Below are 26128 nucleotides of genomic sequence, written 5' to 3'. Positions count from 1 at the left end.
TTCTAATTCTACTTAGAGTATAGTATAGAGTATTTCTGGAGCAAGGTTGTCCACACAAGCTTTCAAAACCCAGTAAATTATGTTTCTTGAGAATTTGGCAGAGGTGCCATCTAACAGGTTTCTGATCCATCATTTTAAGTGCCTGTTTGTATAATGATTTTATCGGTGTCATTGTTGTTTTGGTTGACTTGGCCACAAGCGGGTGTACAATATGACAAATGGGAAAATATGTTGGCATGCATACATGCTGCTTTAAGAAGTATATGTTGACTTATCAGGCAAAAGCAATTCAAGTTGGTCTCTGCATTTTTGCAAAGCTTCTTAACATGTCTATTAAATTTAAGCTTAGAATCTAAAATAACACCTAAAAATTTGAACTTGTTTACTTGATCTACCTCTATCTCGTCAATCTTCACTCCAGAGTTTTCGTTGACACTGTTTTTTTTTTATAATTTAAAGTCAAATGATTGTTTCTGAGCCAACGTGATACACCAGACATCTCCCAGACACAAATACCACTGTGTCATCCGCATACAGTACATTTGGCATCTGGCTCACTATGAGCTCAACATGTGAACCGGATGGGTCAGACACGGAGGAATGGCGGCTGGCTGCCAGTTGGACCGGGCCAGCTTTGACTCTGTGGCACTGGGATGCCAGAGTGGTCATTTACTGTTTGGCACGACACCGTGGTATGAATGACGGCATACGAGTGTGTTTATGTGAGTGTGTGTGGGAGTGTTATGATACTGGTGGCAGGCAGTGAGGAAATTAGTGGGTGATGAGTGATATTTAATCTCTTGCTCTTTCCTTTCCTCCATATCTCCCTCTCGCTCCTTTTGTCACCTTCCTTGCCCTGATTATCCACTCCCTCCCTTTCTCTCACCCATTCCCCCCCCCCCCCACCCTCTCTCTCTCTCTCTCTCTCTCTCTCTCTCTCTCTCTCTCTCTCTCTCTCTCTCTCTCTCTCTCTCCCTCTGTAGACAGCAGAGAGGAATCGGTCCTCGGCAGTATTCCTCTGCCCAGCTATGTCATTTCACCAGTGGGACCTGAGGACCACATCAGTCGCAAGTATGCCTTCAAGGTACGCCTCTTTTTGTTCTACAGGATACTCTGTGCTGACTTGTATCTTTGAATCACTTGCTCTGTTGTTATTTTGTTCTTGTTGTCTTTTGGTCTGGAGTGTGTGTGTGTGTGTGTGTGTGTGTGTGTGTGTGGGGGGGGGGGGGTCACCTATATTTCCACTTATGGATTGAAAAAACAAAACAAGCAATCAAAACTTCTGAAATTAAGAGATTTGACACCTAATTCAACCTAATTCAACCAAATCCATCCGTGTAAAACATAAAATTCAAGCTTGAATCTAAATTGAAACCATTTCAAATGGAACCGTGTGTTTTCACCTCACAGCATGAAAGTTTCTGTTAAAGCTCATTTGACTCAAAGACATTTGTGTCCAGTGTGACGACGTGATCGAGGCACTAACACGATACTTCTACGAGAGGCATCAACGCAAACACACTCCAGTTGATGTGATGCTGTTGACACTGTTGAACACTGTTGATGCATCAAGGAACTCAAACTTCAGGAGACTTAAAATATTTTAAATACTAAGCTTTATTCCCACTTTAGTCACAGATGCTGAAACTGCATACCCCTCATGCTATACGAAGTACTTTTGAGGAGTTTCCACCAAGTTGATTATATTGTTAATTAGTGAGTTGTTCATTGGAAATGACATATAATATAATAATACCTGTTGCCTCTTTACAACAGAATTCTACCATGACACCTGTTGCACTGTATGACCACCTGAAGGTTTGGTGGCACACAGTAGTTGTATACAGAGGTAAACTAAGGCCCTACCTGCCTCTTTACAAAGTCATAAGCAACAACATATCTTTAGGTTTTAATAAGAAATAACATCTTGAAGTCAAAACGCTAAGTTAAATTGCCCTTTTTTCTCCTTCGTATTCAAAATAGTTTTTAGAAATCACCTCTTGAATATTAAGACAAAACTATGGAAACATCTATAATGATTTTTCTACGGCGTTTAATAAAACAGATCAGCATCTTCCTACAATAACAAGCCTACCCACCCGCCCAGCCTGTCCCTCAGCTTTGTGCAGCACTCACCACCTGTTGTCACGATGTCTATTACCCTTGAATGTCTGTCAGTGTCTTTATTGAGACGGACAAGCTGCTCTGGAGTGGAATGAAGCCTCTCTGTTCCCCGAGGCACTGAACTCTCGATGAGTCGAGCCAGGCGTGTGTTAAGAGGCTGGCGAGCTGTACGGCACCCACAACTGAGTGTTTGCCCTCATGTGCAAATAGGCTTCCATTTAATTTATTAACCTGGTTTATTATAGGAAGCGACATGTTTGCCCAGTGGTTTAAGACAAGCTCTGAGACCAAAAGGTCATAGGTTTGATAGCTGCAGCAGCCGAGCCATGTTCCCTGATCCATCCTCGATCAAAACACAGATTCACTACCTTCTCACTGTTTTTGGGGAATGTGGACTTGGTGTCTAAGTAATCAAATATGTAAACATTTCACTAAAGGGTCAATTTATTCACTGCAAACTGGAAACGTTTGATATCTTCCAGTGGACCTAGAGAGAAAAATAAATAAGCATTCTCAGAGATGGTCAGACATTCCCCCGAGCTTTCCCCTCTGTGAGTCTCAACATTATACCAGGCCAGTTACACTTTCCAGTTTCCTCACATGGTAATTTAAGGTGGCAAATGATAGAGCTCTGGTAGCATGCAGAGACTCAAAGGATCCATGTTGGAGCTACAAGAAGATCAGACTGGAAATGGGCGACAAATTCAGTCATAAACCAACCAACAAGTTCTCTGAGGCTGTGCAGCATCATCAGCATTCATCGCTCTGAAAGGGAAGGGCTCGGTGCAGCGGGACGGGTGCAAAGGATCCAGGAGGAAGAGGAGGAGGAATGGAGTTGAGCTTTAGGCACAGTAGACTAAGTGGGAGCTACTCAATGGGCATGTTACTTGGGCAGAGTTGTGGAGATTCAAACCTTTTTCCACATCTTATTTCTACTGCGGTCAGTATGTGAGGATCTTCCCTCACCAGTACGCTCTGGGGCAACAAGGCTTAAACAGCTGAAGGTTATTATAGATACCGCCGTGACACTGTCTTGCTAGTTTTAGCTGATTGAGACCGGACTTCTTTGTTCAGAGGGGAAGGCCTAATGCCACCATATTACAAATGACAGTAAGGGAGTGAGAGTTAACGTTGGACGGAAGCTGCCGTCTCCAGATGTGGTCCATACCTCTCTGCATCCAGAGGTCGTGTTGTGGACCCGAGAAGACAAGACGATAATCCTGGTGGAAATCCTGGAGGAAAGTTGTACAAGAGGATTGCCTCAAAAGGGCGTCGAGTCAAAAAACACTTTGGGAAAGAGGACATCTGCTCCTGACTGAAGGCTCCAGTCACCTCATTAGGTACCTGGAAAGAGCTCCTACTGGTGTATGCTACAATCACAGTGGGCATTAGAGGAACAGTGTTAGAACCTGGATTGCAAACCTGTAGCTTCCTGGCTATGTTATAAGTCACAATATTGTATAAACGTTTTTCACAGTCCATTAAATGTAGTCGCATGGTGAGTCACCTGTCACCTGTCGTGTTTTTTTTGTTACAAATAGGTTTAATAAAAATAACAGAACTTCAATATCTCTTATTTTTCAACATCTTAAACTAATAAAGATGAGCTATATTGTACTTACGTCATGGCCACAAAGCTAAACGTGAAGATGTGAATGATGCTTAATGAAGTTTTTAAGCTGTTCCTTTTTTATTTGGTTTGGACTTTTCAAAGAGCAGCTTTACAGCAGTCTTCTCACCTGGCTGCAGTGATGCAGACGTGTACTCCAGGGTGCGGTCACTGATCTAAATCAATAAATGAATAAACTGAGCTGAAGTGAAACCCACGTCGCTACCACAGGTCTGTTACCCACACCAGCAGGAGCACTTAGCCACCCAGACGTGCCTGATGGGGTGGGTATTATGTCATGGTGTTTTTGGTGTGTGAACGCTCCACCCATTGACTACCAAATGGACCTGTACACATCATGACGCCGCAAATGAAGCTTTCAAGCCTCGTCAACCTCCCACCCCCCCACCCCCTTCCCCTATTCACTAAGTCCTCTTCCCTCTCTTGTTCCCATTGGTTGGCTGCCCGACTGGGACTTCCCTCTCTCCCTGTGAGTGTGTCGCGTCGCTCCAGTGACAGTCCTCCCCATAAATAGGTATTCGACCTTCTCTCGTGCTTTCACTTTGCCAGATGTGAACGTTATATCCCTGTTGTCTGCTGTCGGTGTGGCTTTTTGGGTCCAAACACGGCAGAATATACGGCGGCCTTGTATATTCCTCTGTTGGTTTTTGGATGCATGTTTTGACAATAACATGTCCTTTTTTGGCTGACGTGGTTGTGTTGTGTGTTTTTTTGTCAGTGTGCTCTTTCTTATTTTATTCCCCCCCTCTGTCTTTCCCCCATCTTCTGTTTCTTTTCTCTCTCTCTCTTTCTCCTCTCCCTCTCACCCCGTCCTCGTTATCGCAATATGAATCTTTGTATTTGGCTTATCTGGTGTGGGGCTTATCGTTTATCTGTGTGCTGCTCTTGCCCTCTCCTCCATCTGTCACATCTACTGTGCCAGCATGCGGTTTTCCGATGGTGTGGAGAAAAACTTCCGTTTGTTGTTGTGTAACTCATGTCACCTCACACTACAAGAAGTACTCCAGAAATGAGGAGCAGAAAAATAATGTCCTGTAGGAGATCTTTCACTGTAGATGCAGGCAGTGTAACACAACTGTCCCTACACACAAGCAGCTGCTGCACAAAAGAACTTTAAAGTAAAGTTTAGCTCCCTAAAGGGATCTTTTTACAAACGCAGAGCAGTAACACTGAAGGGTTTTTCTATAAGTAGGCACGACTTAAGACCGAGACAGCCACAAGCAATTGTTGTCTGCATTTGGATGTTTTTCAGTGTGAGTTCAGCTTCTACAGTAGCATGTTTAGGAGAACGCACCTTATCAGGATCCTTGTGGTGCTCTGGCTGCTGAGGCTTATCTTTATGAGCACAGTGGCTGTTTAAATAGCACCCTGACAAAGAGTGTGTGTGTGTGTGCGTGCGTGCGTGCGTGGCCGTCCACAGGATAAGAGGCGACACTATCGTAGGCATTTCTGAGTGCAAGCAGTGAATGATATTTTTTAGTTTGTTGAAAAAGAGGGGCTTAAGGGGAGCATGCACGGAGAGGGAAGGAAGTGATTAGGGCCGGGGAATAAAAGGTGAATAAAGACAGGAAGCGATAGGTGGAGAAGGAAGGAAGTCATGACGGCTAGCTGCGGTCAACTAAAAGGCCGAAAGAAAAGGCAAGAGGGACTTATGGGATTTTTCCGTAAAGCATTGTTAAACAACATAGTGGAGGAAAGCAATAACCAGGAACACCCTAAAACCTCCCACACAGAGACAAACTGAAAAGCGAGAAAGAGGCTTAGATGTGTATGAATTCAGTGCGTAGGTGTATCGGTCACGCACTCGGCACTGAATGAGCCACTCAGCATTCATAAAGAGAGGAAGAGTCACGCAATGTTGTTCTAAACCACTGGTGGTGTGTGTTGAATTTTGTCGCTAGTGCGTGTGTGTGTGTGTGTTTGTGTGCGAGTTATGGTGCAACTAAAAAAGGGAAAAATTGATGAGTGATTATGAGATTGAAGGGTAATCAGGGCTTTTAAATGTGTGTATGGTCTGGTGAAGGTCGCGTACATGAAGTCTTCACACAAAAAAACGTGAATAGGAATTTAGTAGTCCTCCTGTGAGGGGTGCGTGGGGGTGTGTGTGTACATGCATGTCTCTGAAAGTGGCTAAACATCTGACTAGCGGCGCAGTCGTCTGTCTCTCATCAAGAAGCCTGTCCCATCGAGGCTGTAAGAGGCCGTCTGTCAGAGTGCTGATGGTGAGCGAGCAGGCGTGTTTTGACAGCTGCTTCCTGAGGACACTGCTCGTCCAGATTTTTAGGGTGTTTTGGGATATATTCGTTTTTTAAGACGAGTGTTTGCTCGCTAATTTCCCTGCCTGCTTCCTGTCATCTAAACACATCTCTTTGCCGACAGCGGCAGACTGACTGAGCCCTGCGTATGATCCACGTGTGTTGTTTTTCTCTAGACTCGCGGTCAAAGAGTTGGAAGACTTACCCAAACGTTACTCCAGCTGATTTCAGTGATGGGAAAGCCTTCAAGGAGACACGGTCAGGATTAAAATCCCTCCTGCAGGTCAAAGTCTAAGACAGCAGATCCAATTTTAGGTGTATTTTTAAAGCATTCTACCTTTTGTTTTACATCATTTTGTTTGTAAGCTATATGAACACATACTATAAATTATACCTTTAATTGTGTTCTAGGCTGGTATGATTGCAGCTTTCCCAATAGTCACAGTGCCCTGTTGGTGGTATAACAATACATGAAGCAATCAGCGTACACAGCTGCTGCAGTGTTTGGTTTGAGATGCAAACCTTCATAGCCCTGGCTGGATAATGATTAAAAACCACAGACCAAGTCAATTAAAATGAAGATTTCTGCTCAGTCAGTCAATCTAACGCGGAATTAAATTGCATGTCGGCTAGATAATGTGAACTAGCAGGCAGAGGAGAAAATGAGCCCCGCGGTAGCCCCTGACAACCAGGAACCACTTTGTGGATTCTGTGGAAGTGCTGTCATTTACAGGCCCCCAGGTGTATTGTTTCACCATCAATCAGCACCCCTTAAACAAAAAAGACCATTGTGAGGACATTATAAGCCCAGGCTCACCTCCAGTGTCAGTGAAAGTTTCTCATGCATGCTCTTCCCCCACAACCCATTCACTTAAGCATCACCGAAGAGCCAGTGCACGAGGTTTTTAGGACTTCAAGTGAGCGGTGCAATCAACTCCCAGACCTTTAAATATGTGCGAGGATCAGCAGCGAGTAGATACTCAAGCATAGTGGGTAAGGATGGCGCGGCGTTGCCAATTACACTGGACATTTTAAAAGACAAGATATTTGTCAATGGCGCTCAATATCTGTAGAGGGCTCACTGTTGTCTGTGGCCTCCTCGGTCGAGTTCTCGCTGCCTCACAGAAAGACCAGACGCCGAAACTATCTGTGGAGATCACAAGCGTCCTGTCTGATCAGCTTGGTTGTCTTACATGGCGGCCGAAACGAAGCGGGCACTTTGAGGCACTTTGAGGCACTCTGCGGCACTTCTGCTTCCTGTCTGAACCTAGAGATCGCCAACTTCATACAAAGTTTGTTCTCAACTTAGTAGCACTGGGTTTAAATCCAAAATAGTGCCAAACTGGCACTTTTGCTTTTCACTTTGACACCTAATCCTCTGCCGTCGCCCTGTTGGTCAACTCTCCTCACTTTCGTCACATTCGACACTTTTCTACTTAGAATTGTAGCATCCGTCCAAGCATTCATAACACTTTTACAAATCAGGCCTCTTTATTTGATGAATGTGGGTGTTGAGCCACAAAAAACACTAAATGTTTAAGATCTATTTTTTAAAAAAGCAAAATGATGGTGATCGTTGTGTAATCTGTGTATGCCCAAGCAGCTTGTAACACCGGTTACACCAACTACCGTGGCAAGCCTTATAGTAAGTAAGGAAATGATAGTTATTAGTCATTTTATTAGTGCATAAGCAGAAGCTTGGCGACAGTGCTTTCAGAGGGCAGGGGACTCATCAAGCTGTTAGGGATCCTGGAAGGCACGTGGGACTGGGAGCGTTTCTGTTTGTGTTCATGCCTGCGTCTGTGTGCAGGGGTTTATTCAGACTTCATAGTAACCGAGATAGAACAGCAGGAGTGACAGTCTTTGTTTGCATTATTCATGAACTTGTGTAGTGTGTACATTGCACAAGTGGGCGCGGTGTTTTGTGTAGTTCTTCACAGTGAAGACAAGAAGCCAAACTGCTGAGGTATCAAATCTTATTTTATCACATAATAAACCAAATAAGGACGTTACAGTGAAATCATTGCGGCCGCTGTAGATCCCACCACAGTATCCTCAACACACTTATTATCCGGCATTCATTATTCAGTGAATTAATTAGGGTTGGGAAGATTGTGTGTTTAATTACTTTTCATTTGCATGCATCTGTTGTCGAGTGGGTTCTCTCATTTGTCTTCCAGTCCCAACCACGGACGCACTGAATGAAGGATGGAAGGAAGGAAGGAAAGGGGAAAGTAGGACATTTATAGATCTGTGCTGTGCTCAGTGGAGTGCAACTCAATTTAAAAACGGCCTCCAATAACCCCACTTTCACAGCAAGGACGTATTTATCAAGGATACACAACACTTACACACAGCCAGCTGTAAGAGATGCACTGTTCCTCGAATGTCCCGGCCATCTCTGTTGATCAGCGGTGTCTTTTATAATCCGCGTGGATAGCTGGCCAATTATAATATCAGTGCAGACACATTGAGATATTTTTAGCACAGCCAAAGACGACGCAGGAAGAAGAAGATTTTCTGCCCATATGAATTATCAAACAGCGAACGTCTTGGTGTCAGCCTCTATGGACTCGCTTCAACTTAAAGGCAGATATCCATCAGTCTCAGTGGACCCAGAATGCAGTGCTGCCGGAAACATGTTGATTTTTTTTGAGAAAGGACAGAAAGGACTCTCACTGTCCTTCAGCTGGAAAGCTTCTATTACTGCTCCCTCCACCCACACAACCACAATAACCTTTTGAATATAACTACCTCTCATGTTTTCCCCGGGATGCAGAGAAAGGTACTCTGGCAGGAAATGCTGGTTGAGAGAAAATAGGTACTAAAAATATTCAGTTGATGCTGCATTCATGGCTTTTTTGGTCACTTGGGGAAAGAGGAACAAGCCGTAAACACACCATTGAACTGTTATTACCTTATAAAGGGGTACAGTGATATTGGCATTTGCCTATGTACACATTAACTGGATAGGGCGCAACATAAACATTCATTTAAAGGTGTTTCAAGCCACCTGATGAAAATTACTTTAATATTCAAGTTTTTAGTTTTATCAAGGTTTATGTTCTCCAGCTAGCCGCTAAATTGGCAGTTTGAAGCTTGTCAGGTTGTGTATGCCTGCTTAATATGAGCACTTTTGCCAAAAACAGCCCCCTGCAGCTGGAAACGAAGTTGAGTGTTTGCAGGCTATAAAACCAAAAGTCAGGTGATAATTATCCGTGGATTTGTCACTATGGACGCCCCCTTTAACTCAAATCCACTGTTAACACAGGACTAATGATTAGAACATTTGAATAGGTGGAGCCTGTGATTCTGGAGGAAGATTGTTACCAGCCGCAACAGCAACGCTGGTGTTATTTTCACAGTGTGAATGTGTGTGTGTTCAGTGTCAATATGACATGATGTGGTCCTGGGGACACACCTACTGTAACTAACACAGAGGCGGTTGGAGTAGATGTTTATGGCTGTCGTGATAGATTCATAACTGTACAATATACAGTCAGGAAACTTTGGTGTGTAGTTGAAGGTTGAGTTTGAAGATGGGGTGTGACCCGAGGAAGGGTGCTGGAAGTAAGGGGGTTAGGAAGTAGGGACCTTTACGCCACCTTTCCCCGGTACGATTTGGCATCGTGGCTGGTGTGATCCCATCCCAAGACACTTTTAGTTGATATTTAAACTCCTACACTCCTCCAAACCGTGCACTTTTTTTCCACCACCCCTCTCGCTCCAACTGCCTTTCTTTTGTACATCCATGGACTTTCTCTGTCGTGTGCACGAGAACGCACAAATAGTATCGCGTCACTTGATCTGAGCCACTTTGCTCTGTCCTGCTCAGCCCTGACAGCTAGCGGACCGCAACGAGATATTTGTTTAGGTGGATAGAGTGTGTTTAATTAGAATCGGACACAAAATAGTTATTGTAATACACCGAACACAGATGTAAACACAGAGGACGTATCACTCTGGGATGTAGAGAGGGTTTAAATTGAATGGATAAAACCTCAACACTGATATATGATGTGCTGTTAAACATCAGTCAGTGAGATAGATGTGAGTACCTTAATACACTGAAAACGGAAGTTTCTCTACAGGCGCACAGGCTACGGTCTTAATCATTAGACCTATAGTGTTATTGAGCATGTGTTTCTGTGTTGGCTATGCTTGAAATCTGCAGCCTCACGCATCAAATGCTTGCTTCAGTGTAGCGCGGTACGATTCCTTTAATATTCCACACTTTGTATTCTTCCTGATGATGAAATGGTGCAGATGTGCTCCGAACTGTCACACACCAACAGCGGTGTATTAGGTCAATGACTAATAGCCTTTTTTACTGTGCATACAAAGACTTATTAATTAGGTTTGAATATGCCTGTCATGAGCTCAGCACTTAAATCACAGAGTACAATGACCCTGTCATGGTGGCTAATCAGGCTTGCATTTCACACCGCCTCCTTGCAGAGCTGCTTTACAATGCCGGACCACTGGAACCGATGTTACTCTCGTATTTTGTCACATATACTGTCATGTGGAATATTGTGAGCATGAATGAAACAGTCGTATCGTGTTACTGTGTATGTTTGTAAACTGTTATTTGACCTCTTATATGCTCTTAGTAGGCTTCCGAGCTGTAGTAGCAGGAAAAACAGGTTTGTCAGGAGACTTCAGGGTTCTTTTTTTTAATATTCTCTGTTGTACCGAAGAATCTTCCCTCTCATTGATCAAAAGTTGTGGCTTTGTTGGTCGTAACTGGCTGGCGTTTTTGTTTCTGTTTTTCTACCGTGTGGTCTCCTTCATTGGCTCTCTCTGTATTTGTTGATGCTTATGTGGCCCTTGATGTTGTTTCTCTTGTTGGACAGCATGACGTCTCCCTGTCTCTTTCACCGAAGCTCTGAAACAATCTCTCTGCCCTCTCTGAACCCCGACACTGACCCGAGCCTCCTTTCTCTTCCCGTAGGCTAGCCACACTGGTATGCGCTCGTACATTTACAAGCAGAGCTCTGTGATTGGCTCGCAGGCGGAGCACACCGGGATGCGGACGTATTACTTCAGCGCTGACACCCAAGAGGACATGAACACCTGGCTGAGGGCCATGAACCAGGCGACACTGATGCAGAACAGCAGCAAGACACTGATCAGGTAAGGCTACACACACGCACACACACACACACACACACACACACACACACACACACACAAACATAGTACGTCTCAACACACCATCTCAAAAGAGTTATTTAAACCAGGCAGCTGTCAAACTCCAGCAGCATAGTCAGGAGGTCTGTGAGTGTATGAGCACATTCAGTCACTTCAAACTTACCTTCCTCTCTTTATGTTTTATGCTTCTGCCATGAGCTCCCCCTTGTGTTTGTTGCCAGTATTTTCAAATCATACGTTGCTTAAAATAAAAACTTTTGTCTGACATAACTTCAGACTACATAAAAAGGTCTGTCGTAATAATTAGTTTCTGACTCTGGGGAAAAGGAGGAAACAGTACCCCCCCCCCCCCCCCCCCCCAGAAATAACGTAAATCTGATCTATCTCTTTATCCAAATCATAAACATTTAGGCAGTTCTTCATGATCTTCTTTTGATGAACTATGTATTTCACTTTTATTTACTGAGCCTCCCCGGAAACAGTTTGGAGCCCACCTTTGAAACCATCTAATGTAGATGATTTCCGGCTAAATAGGGAAAATGTGCAGATAAATGTTGATGTTTCTTCTTTATTTAAATCACAGCACAAACAAGAGATCACATAATCATAAGGAAGATCTAGAGCTTAAAACAGGGGGGGCTGCTCTGCCGTCACACACCTGTCATGGAACAGGACGTGTTTCTCTCAGACATGATGCTTTTTTAACGCTTCAGTTCAGAACGTCAGCTCCGACAGTAAGTGATGGAAGACTGGTTTGTGTCGTTCACCTGCAGGCGCCTAACACGAACACACACATACTTACTACCCTAAAACGTCTTCCATCAGTCTGTCTTTGTCCAGTGCTGTAATGATTTTGTTCTACACTTTGCAGAGAACAGAGCACCTGTTAATCATGCACTAGGCCCTTTACTGGTGTGTCCTTTATTTGACTAGAAATCAGGCATTTTCAGATCAACAAATGTAGATTACGTTTCTCTTTTTTGCTCAGTGACATAAAACTACCTATTCAGCTCACGGACCTTCTAACTTATTGTTATTTTTCATATATCTTGCAGTTCTTGGGACATTGTATTTATTTATGTGTTGCCGTGCTTTATTTATCTCCCATAAACTAACTGTTTTCACTCTTAATCCTCTTTAAACCCCCACAATTCAGTTACAGCAGGCGTTCTAAATATTCTACACATAAATGTTTATAAATCCTTGCAAACACAAATCCATAAAACGTGTGCTGTATGCGATAGCTACAATCGTTACGTCCTATAAATACATAATTCCTAGAAAGTGTTATCATTAGTCGGAGCTATAACATATGTTCGCAGTGCATTATTCTAATTCTTTATGATGTTTGCTTTCAAAACAAGAGATTCTGATGTTGTGAAATGCTGCTTTTAAACAAGCAGCCGCTCTCGCCGTGAATTATTCATCGCGTGTTGACGGGGGGGAGGTGGCACGGATCAAATACATCCCATCATTCTCTGGCGGCCTCACACACTCGCAGCTCGTTCTGCTTCCTTTTCACTTTTTGTTTTTTTGGAAGGGGAAGTCCCACAAGAGTAGTTGGTTATAAATGACAGGAAGGGAAACTTAGGACGGCTTCGACTCAGGAAGTTTTAATCCACTTTTTCACCTTGTTTTGGTGTTTTCTTATTTGAAGAAACTATAACAGTGGGGTTAATATTTGCTGGCATGTTGCACTTCTTTTTCAAGAGTTTGGTTTCTAAAAAGGTATTTATACAGTGATGGGATGCATTGGTAGCAACACACTTCTCTTAAACTTAAAAATGGTGCTTTCAATGCCTCGTTTGCATTCGACACAATCTAATAAGGACCGACCAGTTATATTAAATCTTCTTAGATAGCAGCCATAGCAGGTAACACGCAAGCACCTGTTTAATTCATTTTCTGAAAGTAAACTTGGGTGTGCGGTTTATTGAATTTCTGACTATTTCTCCGGCTTCTTGTCACAGAGGGTTTAATTAAAAATGAGTTTAAAATCCAGCCGACGTAACAAGGCTTTGCATGTCACCAGCCCTGCTTTAAAAAAGGTCTGTGGGGTGCATGAAGCCCTGTCCTTAGAGTTTGGGATGAGGATAAAGGTTTCTCTTTCATGTGACAGTCATCTAGTTCAAATTCAGTTCAGCACAGCAGAACCAAGACTAAGACCCCTGGAAAGGTGGAACAAGATGTCCATGGGATATCAGGGAAGCGATCAAATGAAACCAATTCTGTTTAAATGAAACAGAAATTGCTTATCAAGTAAAATCCACTGAGATCCTTTGAGAGGTTTGAGGGGAAAATCAGCTGTCAGCCGTGGTTAATTACCACCTGCTTCTCTTGTGGAGGTTTATCCAGATATTCGAAGTAAGAGAATAATCATAATTCTACCTGTCACTTTACTTTCTGTGCTTTTGTTCGTTTTTTTCTCTTCCCCCGGCTCCCACGTGTGTTTGATTCCTCTCCTCACGTTCCTTTCCTGTCACACTCTGGAATGAAACTCTCGCAGTGTTGAAGAGAAAGTTACAAAAAGTATGTGCAAATTTTCATCCAGGCTTTTCATGTAATCTCTACTCCCCACAGACCATCCGACAAGTTTAACATGTTGCAGCAGCAGGCTGTCCCGCAGATGAACCACGTGAATCACCACAAGACCCCAGACTCTGAGACCACGAGAACCATCGTCCACGAGGTTCTTCTGGAGCCCATACACCGTGAGGCGGACGACCGCTGCAGCTTCCACAAAGACTCTCCTGCCACCATCACGTTGGAGTACCCCATAGGAAGTACAGCTCTGGAAATGGACACACACACGTCCCTCCCCTCCAACCCAGCACCCTCTGCCCTCCCGCAGTTAGACCACGTGTCGGTCTCAGCGCCCGTGTCCAGGGTTCCATCGCGGGCGCCGTCGCGAACCGCCTCGACACTGCCCTCCAGCGTTTGCACGAGGAACGGCCTCGTCTCAACGCCCAGCCCCATCCTGGAGCCCAACGGGATCGCGGCGGGGACCTATCAGAGGGCCCCGGCGCCACCCGCCACTGACACACACAAACCGGTGCACAGGAGAAACACTCTAGAGCAAGTGGAGCAGTGGGTCAAAGTGCAGAAGGCTGAGCACAAAGGGTAGGTCAATGTCAGTGTCGTATTTTGGGCAAAGTACAAATTGTTATTTATTGTTTTATTGTAAATAAGTTTGCATGATTGCAAACATGTTTTTTCAGTATTAGAGCATAAAGAGGGGGTAGATTTACACAACATATCAGGTCTGCAAAGCACAGTGTTTCATTTCTAGGAATCTATTTCTGGAATTGAGAAATATTGAGCTTGTTCATGCTAAGAAATAGTACAACAGATCAAACAGTTCCCTCGTGACTTTAAAGACCATCTGTAGCTCAAGCAATTCATTTATTACTGTATGTCTTCAAAAAGAGACTGGGGGCCTTTATTTACCTCAAATACAAAAGATAACAGACCTTTATTTGACGCAGGCTTGTACGGCTAATTCTCTCTGTGTAATAAGTTTAATTGGTCATATTTTAATACAAAGCCTCTTTTTGACCTCCATTCAGTTGTTAACACAAACTCAGCACTTGCCGTATCTGTTTCAAATAAAAATAAAACTTTCAGAACAGCAGCGTGTTGAAAATAGCATGGTTTTATTGTTGCATTTATTAAATTAAAGCCATGGAAATTTACAGTATGCTTAGTTGGCATGCACATAAAATGACAGTCACCAAGAGTGTATTGACCCTTGTTTTTTTCCTCGCCTTCATTCGTTTGTCTCAACCACACCCCAAGCCATTATTCCAGACCCGACCTTTATTTTACTCCTTTATTTAAGGAAATACTGTTTGTTTAGTCAGTTCGTATACTTATTCAGTCATTAAATAAAATGCAGGGTAAGATTAGATACATTTATACATATTCAGGTTATTGGGTATGAAATTGTGTCCTGTTCCTACCCAACAGCCCCCCATCCAGAGAGAACACCCTCCCTCGACGCACACCACCAACCCAGCACAAGTTCACCTCCATAGATGCATATCAAACCCTGCCAAAGACTCCTCGCCAGAGCCCCACGCCCGCCCGACTTGGCGAGTACAAGTACGCCCAGGACCGCCTCAGCCACTTCCGCCTCACCCCTGACCCTGGGCCCAACACCGTCTGGCAACTGTACGAGTGGCAGCAGCGCCACCAGTTCCGTCACGGCAGTCCCACAGCGCCACTCTACACTCCGGCCCCGGACTACCCGTTTGGCCCCCGCCCCCCATCCACCGTGCCTCCCTCCTCCTCGGCACCCAGGACGGAAGGACAGCCCCGCTGCGTGTCTGTACCACCTTCGTCTGCGGACATCCCTCCACCGGGGCCTCCACCCGGCAGCAGCAGAACCCTGTCACCCACGCGGAGGCCGCACACGCCAGCTGAACGGGTGACAGTCAGGCCTGTGGGTGATAGGTCGGTGGTGGACATTCCCTTCGCCGTTTCCCCCCGCAGGACCAAATCTCAGCTGCTCAAGGTAAAAATAATGTCTGAAGGAGGATAGTTGCTGTAACGGCAGCATGTATACATGTTGTTGATCAGACATGTTGAGTGGCATATGGATGACAACAGATTATTTCCTGTCACTGCGTTCTGTTGAATTGGTTTGTATGTAATTGATTCCGTCCTGCCTGTTGTTTGTGCTCTTCCAAAGAATAGACCATTTGCTTTTTTTTCACTGTCAAGTGCAAAATATCAACTAGAATGGTGTCTCATCCAGAACAGTGTCAGTCATTGTGACAGTGTGGGGCGGATGATGGAAGTGTGCTCCACTGAACAGAATAATTGTTTCAGTGCCTCGGGGCACAATTGCAGAAATGTCCTTAAGGCATTCAGTCTGTTAAATAACAAAGAAGTCAGTCGAATGCGGTGCATACTATTTCATTTACGACACATTTATCACATGTATACAAAGTGAGAACAAATATGCTGCTCCATTAGTATTTGCATAACAAGTTTCTGAAGCTGAGAGGGGGAAAAAAAACACACAAATATGCAAATGTACGCCCACTCTAATACAACCACAAGCAGCCTAATGTTGCCCGGAGATGATAAAGAATGCAGCACTATGTTATCGAGGTCGTGTGGAACATTATGTCCTTTAAAACAAGGATCATAGCCTTTGGTGGAACTAATGATAGCAGGTTCTTCATTATAGGACCGTCTTTATTATGTCATAGCTATGAAACACATTTAGATCGTCATGTCTGAGCTCCACTGTATGTTTGTAAAAATGTGTTGTCTCTGTGTTGTCAGACCGCGACCATAGAGAGACGGTCGATGCCTCCATCTGGATACATCACACACACAGTCAGTGCGCCCAGCCTTCATGGCAAAACGGTTCGTAAAATATTCCTCACTTTATTGTAAATAATTACGATTTAACGAAGGCATGGATTTATTTTTCAACGTTTGGAAATTGAAGCTGAAACCTTTAACGCCTGAGGGCTTAAGGGCTCTCACTGGAAGTCGACTTCCAGAGTCCAGTAATATGTTCAATGTGTTCACACTGCCACTGACACTCAAGAAGTCAGTCAGCAGGAGAGCATTCGATCTCTGCTAGAACAAAACGTTTACAGATATTAACCACATGTTGAATAGCCTTTTGTCTGCGTGGGTCCGGTGGCTGTAGCTGGACATTTGGGAGACACTTCCTGTCTTCTACAGTGTGTTTCTGCCCTTTCAACACCGTTAATCCGCCTCAATGAAGCTGCTCTTCTGCTTGTTCAGTTTCACCCACGCCTAAGTGGCCACTAGTGCTGTGAATGCAGTGTTACTTTCTTTTAAGCAGTAGCTTAGGTGTGGTCAGTTCTGATGCCAGATTTAATGTCCTGTGGTGCCTGACAGCCCGAGGAGCTCACTCTGCTCCTCATTCAGCTGCGCCGGCATCAGGCCAAGATGGCCTCCGCACGTCAGCATGCGTTTACCCAGATCCAGCGGCTCAACGGTCCCACAGAGGCCTACAACCACAACCACTTCCTCGCTGCTACCACCACTAGCACCAGCCCCCTCCTCAGCTCCGGCCCCTCTCCTGTGTCCCACCTCGGACATGTCGGCCTCTCAGCTCCCCTGGGCCCTTGCAACACCCAGGTGGGACCCCCCCGCGGCATGTCTGCCTGCCCACCCCTCATGTTACCACGGGCTGGTACAGGTTGCCACTTCACATATTGCAGGGCTGCATTACGCTTAAATTACGTCTACCATAGGTCTTTTCTTTTACTCAAATTATTCATACTCAAAATGTATTTTCAAAATGTTTAGAATGAGAAATGTAATCATGTTTGTTCAGTATTCCTGGCTCTTTATATTACTGTTGGTCACTTTGTCTGTCTGTCAGTGCGTCTGTCCAACACTTTGATCCAGAGGGAAATATCTGTTCAGATGATGATGAACCCTTACAATGTAAATCTGTCCAATACAAGTCAGTTCTGGATTTGCATTAATTTGCTGTGGGTATCTTAGTCTTCAGAGGTTAACTCTTAAGTTAATGTTCAGGCGTTCCCTGTAGTGCCACAGTCAGGTCAGGTTGTGAAGTATAGAAGATATTTGAAATATGCTGAATGGATTTCTATAATGTAACTGTAGTGCCGCCGTCCCATGTAAAGGCAGATAGAGTAGTGCAGTGTTTATTAACAACAGTTTACTCAGACAAAGGGCAAAAAATGAAACCCGGGAATTTCAATGAAACTTAGGCATCAAACAAATGAGAACTGTACCCTCCTCTGTTCTTCTCTTACTCATGTGAAGCATGAACATATCATTAATACAAATACATATAAGCTACTTCTGACATCACAGTTTATATAGGGGCACCTATCCATAACAAATATTATTAAAATGTAATTTACTGTAGAAGTATTTTGCCTCTATCACAAGAGTGACCAACCCCTATCTGCTGAGAGGACCATAAACTGAAACATTAGACTGAGATGAAGCAGACACAAAACACCGATACTGTTGGGAACAGGGCCTAAGGAAAAGGGGAAATGCTGCCTTTTCACAATAATATCAAGTCATATTTCAAGTCTCTCAATCCTTTTGGGTGCTGGATGATTTTGATCTCAAATTAGGAACCTATCAAAAACTGTACACACACAACCAGCACTAATACTGGCTTCTCCTCCACCCACATCCGGACACACTCTAAGACCAGACCTGCAAGTCCTAACTGATCCTGTACTTGGTAGTTTTTAAACTGTAAATACGTGACAAAGTGTTAAATAGTGCTGAGAAATAACGTAAGAAACTCCTAACATGATTCCCATTACAGCAATTGCTCTGAAAAAAGAAAAAACACGACTTCACACTAGGATATTTAAAGCTTACTTGTGATTATTTAGGAAATGATTTGTGATTGTTTGTCAAACTGTATGAAATGTATTGTGGTAGTGTTTTGTTGTATGTTGTGTGTGTGTGTGTGTGTGTATTATCAGTTGTTGTTGTAGTCTAGGAGTCTGGTGTGGAGGATCTATATCCTGGTCTAGAAAAACAGCAATCATTCATTAAATGAAATACTCCAGATAGAAGACAAAAGCTAACCTAAACAGCAGCAGCATCAAAAGCCAAATCTCAGTATATCAGTGGCAACCTCTACCCCAAAGCTCCAGTGCTTTAGTGGTTAATCTGTGAGTGCTGCCTTGCTGCCGTCCTAGAACCATCCGCCTCTTCTTTCCATGTGCCCTCTCCATGTCCTTGCTTCTAGTGGTGCTGTCCATGAGCATGTTGTGCTGCTAATTTTCCAACGTCCACAAAGCCATCCCATTGCTTCGGCTAACTGGCCAGCTATGGATGTGTCGGTCAGTTTGGTCTTCTCGATTCGTGATTATTTGATTTTTCCGGATGTTTTTTCTTGGATGAGTGATGTGAGCTGAGTTAAAATCGGGTTCGGCGGTGTTTCAACACCTGCTGCTTCTAACGGATGTGGTTTGTGCTGGTGTTTTTTGTTTGTTGCAGTAAGAGCACAGGAGCGTCTCTGAGAAGATAAATTAATTCACGTTTACTGTGTGTGTGTGTGTGAGTGTGTGAGATGCATGTTGGCACAGACACATAACAGCAGTCCACACTCACAAAGGTCTACATTCCGCCGGAAGCTTCGTTAGATTCCGATGACTCAGATAGTGAATTATTTCATTCCTGTTGACCCAAATCAATAATCCTCACGCGCTCACATGTTTGTCACCCTCCAGGCTGATGACACCTACATGCAGCTGAAGAAGGACTTGGAGTATTTGGACCTAAAGGTGAGATAAAGTGGTGGTTAGTTCAAGTGCTGTGCCTTTTTTCTGATTTGAAATGTCAAACTAACACTCTTGGTGTTTCCTGCTGACGACCGCTTGTAACACTCTGGCCACTAATGGTGGTGTTTAGGCATCTGTGTGAGACAAAATATCCCCCAGTAGACTTCTAACTTTTCTCATGAAAGCAGCCGACATTTTGTGACTGCGGCTCTGTGTCTTTGTGATTTTGACTCCCAGATCAGAGCTCTAGAGCCCCTGATCCTCGCAGTTCACAGTTTACTACTGCACTGCACTGCTGGGCCTCTCAGGCCTCTAATGAACGTAAGCTGTGTGCGTGTGTGTGCGCGTGTGTGCGTGTGTGTGTGTGTGTGTGTCCTGTATAATCAGATGTAAAGTATGTAGTGCGTATGTAGTGCGTCTGTGTGCGTGCGCATCTATGCTTTTGCATGCGTCTCCAGTGTTCAGAGTTAGGGACGCATGTGTGTAGTCCGTACGTGGGCGTGTGCATTCATGTGTTTAGAGAGTCTTTGTTCTAGAATGACCATCCCATTGCTTACAGCACCGCATTCAAGGCTTGAATGGCATCAAATGTCTTATCGCCACGGTACCTGTCCCCCCTACCCCCTACCCGATGCCCTTGCGAAGTGGGCATGGGACGGCTCGGCAGTGCATGTGTTGTGGCTGTGGCCCGGTGGTTGAAAAGCCAGCTGCTTCTACCATCGTCTCTGAAACGCTGCACTTCCTTGACAAGAACACAGGGCTCCACTGTGTCACGTCTTTACTTTATTCCATGAAGGAGCACATGTAGTCCTAAACGATTATCTCATTGTTACATTTGCACATGCTCTATTATAATGTTTTTTTTTTTACTTTAAGTGTTTCAACAGGCTATGTTAGTGCTGTAGAACCCTGTTAGTAACCCCAGTAAAAGCCAAAAATGAGCACCTGAACTCAGGCTGCCCAGGATTTGTTCCTAAAACAAATACTTTCCTGTCGCTACTAGTGCAACTTCTCTGTATACAGGGGATTGTAATGTACTGTTCTAGAGGTTTTATGGAGGAGTCAATTTGTGCAGGGCTTCAAAGTGTCCAAAGCCGTCGTGTTCTCCATGGCAAGAGCTGATTATGTGTGCCAAAACATTCATATTGTCATACACACGAGGCGAAGAGAATGTGTCACAGATGGTCTGTCTCAGCCTCGTGGTGCTCTAGTTTGTAGCTGCTCTCTGTGTTCTGTATCCGCTGTATTTCAGCACCGTGGTTCAGACACTTTGTTTTACGGAACAACTAACATGCGGAAACGCTCATTTTGCTGTTTCTAGGTAGCTGGAAGTCAGATACTGAAGGAGTCAGGGAAACCTGTCAAGGTTGCAGAAAGTGATGTGGATGTAAGTACGAGCTTAAGAGCTTCTTAAAATGTTAGCTGCTTCAAGGGCCACTTCCATTTCTGACACTGTCTACAAGGTTATGTTTTCCTTCCTGTTGTTCTGTCTGTCAGTAAGTAGGATGATTAAAGAATGCCAACAAAATACTATTCAGTTATGTGGAAAGTGAAGCTGTCAGCCAAGAAAATACATTTTTTAATTTTCTGGTTTTCTACTACTTTATGTCGTTTGATGCAAATACTGTATATATCCACATGCAGTTTAAGCATTTCTATACATTTAATATAGTATAAAAAATGTTGTAGTTTGTTTAGGGCAGGGGTGGGCAATTCCGGTCCTGGAGGGCCACCGTCCTGCATGTTTTAGGTTTCTCTCTGCTCAAACACACCTGAGTCTAATGATCTGCTCGTTATCAAGCAGCTGACGCTTGTCACGGTTTGATCATTGTTAGACTCAGGTGTGTTAGGGTAGGGAGGAACCTAAAACATGCAGGACAGTGGCTTTCCAGGACCGGAATTGCCCACCCCTGGTTTAGGGGATTGACTATTTGGAGAAAAGTGAGGCAAAGTAAAAAATTAAGGCAAAGCAAAACATGGATCTTGTGGAAAAAGCACGGGAGGACTTTAAACTATTCCATTTGGCTCCAAGGGGCTCCAAGAACTTCTCAGTATCAACTTCATACGCAGCTGACAGTTGATGTGTTGTCTGTGATGAATATTTGATACGATCCCAAAAACATCATCACCGCGGAGACAACTACGGGATTAATAATGTATTCAGTGCAATATAAAAACTAGCGCTGAGTGCATAAATGTATACGGATGAGCACTTTGTTCGCGTCAAGCTGTTCGGTCACAACCTCCCGAATGTTGTCTTGTTGTTTTACCGCGGAATGATGAAGTGATCCAACCTTTCCCCCGAAGTTTGCCGAGTTTAATCAGGGATTAATTAACAAGGCTCAGTCTCCCTGGCACTGTAATTAAAAGTGTCAGGTGAGTCGCACCCACTTTGTGTAATGGGCTCACTCACAGTAATTATACCCGAGCTAGACCAGGGGAGCTACGGGTCTGTGCATATTAAGTTTTACAAACCACTCAAACCTCTAAAAAGATACATGCACATAAACAAATGTACAAACACACAGTAATGCACGTTCTTGTACAAATGCTAATTTACCTGCAGAGACAAAGGGAAAGTAGTAATTTAATAAATAGGCCACTCAACTGCCAGAGGTCAACACACACTTTGGTGATCTCTGGAGAAGGGCTTTATCTGCTGCCAGCTCAGCTCTGTGTCTCCCCCTGCAGGTGAAGTTGAGTCGGTTGTGTGAGCAGGACAAGATCCTCAAGGATCTGGAGGCGAGGATCAGCTCCCTGAAGGAAGACAAGGTACATGAGTTATTAAGGCTCCCGATCGATCACGGCATCTCATTCTCCCAGCAGACGTCATTCAGTCTGATGAGTCAACAGGCACAAATGTTTGAATTCAATAAAATTGTATTTATAGTGCCAAATCATGACAAAAGGTATCTCAGGACACTTTACAGAGTAGGTATAGACCCAACAATTCCCCAGTAGAGTACGGTGGCAACAAAAACCTTCCCTATAGGAGACAGGAACGTCAGACAGACCCAGCTCTGTGGAGGACGGACATCTGTCTGCACCGGTTGGGGAGGAAGAAAAGGAGAGAGAAAGAGAGAGAAGACAAAGACAGACTCAAGACAGAGAGACAGACACACTTCCAGAGATGCAACCAACCAAATGTTTGATAATTAGAAGAGATATTAGATGATGGTGTCACACTCAAGGGCAGAGAGTGATTCAGCTATCAAAGAGTAGATGGCAGTAGACATCAGCGTCAGTCTCTCAGAATCAAAGAGGATGTCTTTCTAGGTTTCTTGGAATTCTGTTGCAGGAGAGGTGGGAATATTGGTTTATCAGACTCTTGATTTCTTGACTGGAAAAGCTGGTAAGACTGTCGCTATAAGCAGACATTACTAGAAACACACAAAGGGATACTGAACGTACTGAAAAAATTCCAGTACATAATGTAGCCTGGAATGACAGTCTGATAAGCAGCTGAGAAGATAAGTGAGAGGAAGTTAAAGGAGATCTTATTGGGGCTGATGATTGGATGCAGAAACACGCTGCCATCTGGAGGCGTCTGTGAGTAAGTGTCACCTGCTGAAAAGTGCATGTTTCCAGAGTAGATCAGGGAGGAGGAAGTCTTACACATTGCTTTGGTTAACCTCATGCTGCACGACTCCTCACCTCTGCAGGACAAGCTGGAGAGTGTACTGGACGTGTCCCACCAGCAGATGGAGCAGTACCACGAGCAGCCGGCCCACGCCCACAAAATCGCCTATCAGCAGAGACTGCTGCAGGAAGATCTGGTCTCCATCCGGGCTCAAATATCACGCCTCTCCACGGTATGTTCACCACCTTGCATGTGTGTCTTCATTTTGCACATTAAACTGTAAGTAGGGTTGAAATCTATCTCAATATTTATAAAGGTATACACTGTATCCAACAAACACCTCATGGATGCACATCCAATAACATGAGGATTTTCCTTCAAGTATTTGCAGTTGTGCTTAAATAAGCGTGTGTGTGCGTGTGTGCGTGTCTGTGTGTCTGTGTGTCTGTGTGTGTCTGAATGCATACAGCTACCGGTGCAGGTGCAGTATGTATGCACCTGTGGAGTCTGTGTGCATGTGTATCCGCACTTATAACTGTAATTAAGTTTGTATACATACATTTCTATACATGTGTCTACTCTACTGTATATGTACCCTAAGACTGTGTGTGCGTTTTGTGTGATGCAGGAGATGGCACATGCCTGGGATGAGTACAACAGGCTGGAGAGATCAGTGGAGCAGTTGAGGACTGTGCTGCAGGCCCACATGAACCACAGCGCCACCCCTCAGGTGAGATCTGGTACTGCAGCTCAGAGCAGAGTTTTTGGATTATTTACGGTGTCTGTGACTTTGGAAAAGTCCGGATTTAGTTTGTCCTTAAGACTCCCAGATAATTTGAAGTCAAATATCTTCCATATCCTCTTTTCAAATGATGATTAACAATTCTCTCAGTTCTTACATCACAAGTTCATTGATAGGACATTTCATAGACAATTTAAATCCTTTCTATCTTATAGCAGTGGGACTGTATGTGTTTTTTGTATCATTTGTTGATGTATGCTTTAACCTTCATGTGCTTTTATTGTTTTATTTTGCAAGTACTGTAATCCAGGCATCCCTGTAAAAGAGAGCTTGCTCGAACCAAACCAGCAGTGAATGGTTAAAAGGAGTCAAATGTGTGTTGTGTGTCAAACTGCAGCAAGAGAAATCTGAGATGAAGCGCGAGCTGTGGAGGATCGAGGACGTGATGGGGGGACTGAGTGCCAGCAAAGCAAACTACAAGATCACCATTGACTCTGTCCAGAACCCAGGTTGGTAACCCTGGCAACCCATTAGTTACTATCAAAGTTATGAAGTTGTTAAAGACACTGTTTTTAGGAAAACCGCACAAGTTATCTGTTAACACTTGATATCAAAATGAAAAAGGTGGGAGAGGTTTTACAAAGACTGAATACACCCTAACCCAGCACATATGTATATTTTATTTCTTATTTCTAATGTTCTTGTGCATTTAGTGTATTTTTTTTCTGTGTATTCTACGTGTATTCTTCTGTATTTTTCTGCATCCCCTTTACACAAAACACAAAGGTCAAATTCCAAGTTTGTAGTCTGATGATTACATACTTTGCAGTAAAGTTGATTACTGTAAGGCCCATTTCTAAACTGCTTACATTTAAAAGCTCAACCTTGATTTCTCTGTGTTCACACACACACCAGAGAGGAAATTAGTGCCTTCGGTGTCGGACCCGGCAGTGCCTTCTCTCAGCGCAGGGGTCCAGCCTCCTCCTCGCAGCTCCACCCCAAGCATCCACTCCTATACTTTGCCTCACAGCACTGTGCCAAAGTGGGTGAGTGTCGCCCTTCTGCTTAGAAATACGGGTTTACATCATTTTAAAGGTCTTTTTCGACACTTACATACATCAAATAAGCCATCGAGACATTTTTTTTTCGTATAACAACTATTAACGGAGAAATTCGGTACAGTCACTAACAGCTGGACGTGGCTAACACTGATTAGCTCGTGGCAATATGGTGAAGGCATTAAAATGTCTTTTTTAACCACTAATACTGCTCAAAATAACACCAAACCTCTGCAGTAGCATGATTAGAGTCATTACACATTAACCAAAGAACCAATGGGCTCCTTCCTTTGGGATTGACTTTGGTAATCGACTTGAATGGACTTTACTATGAGAGGAGCTGGTACAGGGGCCAGTTGGTAAGTCTTTAAAACACTCTTTTAATAAACTCCGGGTTCACTAACTACGTTGTTGGTGCTTTGTTTTATGTGTAGGGACTCTTCTCATGCTGCTGCAGAGGTTTGGTGTTATCATAAGCAGTATTAGTGGTTAAAAAAGACCTTTGAATGCCTTCACTGTGCTGCCCCGAGCTAATCAGTGTTAGCCACGTCCGGCTGTTAGCAACTCTTCCGGATTTCTCCGTTAATAGTTCATACACAAAAAAAACTTTCTCCATGGCTTATTTGATGTATGTAAGTGCATGGGATGATTGTGCGCCGGCATTGCACTTTAAGTTTAATGAATCGTTGCTGCATTTAGTCTGATTGCCGTATTGTTGATGTTGAACTCTTAGTCCGTCTAAAAATACTAAATCCCTGTCTGCCTGGTTGCTGTTCAGGCAGAAGACACCGCCCCTCCGAGGCCACCACTGCCTCGTCTCTACGACTACGAGGAGACACCCCCTGTGGTGCCACCTCTCCCAAAAGAGACCTCGGTCATCCGTCACACATCAGTGCGTGGGCTGAAACGCCAGTCCGATGAGAGGAAGAGGGACAGGGAGGGTGGGCAGTACGTTGTGAATGGAGACTGTAAGGTATGCTGTTCCCTTCTACTGTCTTTGTTGGAATGAAGCCTTGTTTATGCAGTTTGCGTGAATTTAAAGTCTGAAAACCAGCCAGATGTCTTCAGCCTGTCTTCCCGTTTTAACCTCTCTGGTTTCAGACTGACATGCGGTCGTACCTGAGTGAACCAGAGCTGCCAGGACTGAGCCACATCAGCACCGGGTCTGACGTCGACTACCAGTATTTCCAGAGCAAAGGTATCTGGATAGTGACGCATTACATACATTTAACAGCAGATACAGACCTTTATCCGGCCATTTTAATGAAAATGGTTATGCAAACCAACTTTCCCTCTAATGTCTTTTATGTAC

The 26128-nt window shown here is 44.1% G+C and overlaps 1 protein-coding gene across 4 annotated transcripts in view; it reads left to right on the top strand.

Annotated features, from left to right (window-relative positions):
• Positions 1 to 26128, top strand: part of LOC310949394 (pleckstrin homology domain-containing family A member 7-like) — a 125237-nt gene that overhangs the window by 88820 nt on the left and 10289 nt on the right. For 3 of the 4 annotated variants that reach the window (XM_083916843.1, XM_083916842.1, XM_083916845.1), the window contains exons 6-19: positions 984 to 1084; positions 10964 to 11145; positions 13744 to 14283; positions 15130 to 15676; positions 16456 to 16539; positions 19386 to 19439; positions 20758 to 20823; positions 22128 to 22208; positions 23099 to 23248; positions 23645 to 23746; positions 24156 to 24267; positions 24674 to 24804; positions 25595 to 25789; positions 25918 to 26014. In XM_083916843.1, the coding sequence (XP_083772969.1) occupies positions 984 to 1084; positions 10964 to 11145; positions 13744 to 14283; positions 15130 to 15676; positions 16456 to 16539; positions 19386 to 19439; positions 20758 to 20823; positions 22128 to 22208; positions 23099 to 23248; positions 23645 to 23746; positions 24156 to 24267; positions 24674 to 24804; positions 25595 to 25789; positions 25918 to 26014 (2442 nt within the window). The remainder of the gene's footprint in view (positions 1 to 983; positions 1085 to 10963; positions 11146 to 13743; positions 14284 to 15129; positions 15677 to 16455; positions 16540 to 19385; positions 19440 to 20757; positions 20824 to 22127; positions 22209 to 23098; positions 23249 to 23644; positions 23747 to 24155; positions 24268 to 24673; positions 24805 to 25594; positions 25790 to 25917; positions 26015 to 26128) is intronic. The other variant, XM_083916844.1, reaches the window with a different exon arrangement.

The sequence above is a fragment of the Echiichthys vipera genome (assembly GCF_963691815.1).
Source record: "Echiichthys vipera genome assembly, chromosome: 7".
In the NCBI taxonomy this organism is placed as follows: Eukaryota; Metazoa; Chordata; class Actinopteri; order Perciformes; family Trachinidae; genus Echiichthys; species Echiichthys vipera.
The sequence above is the reverse complement of the archived record's forward strand: the minus strand, read 5'-3'. Positions and strand labels throughout refer to the sequence as shown.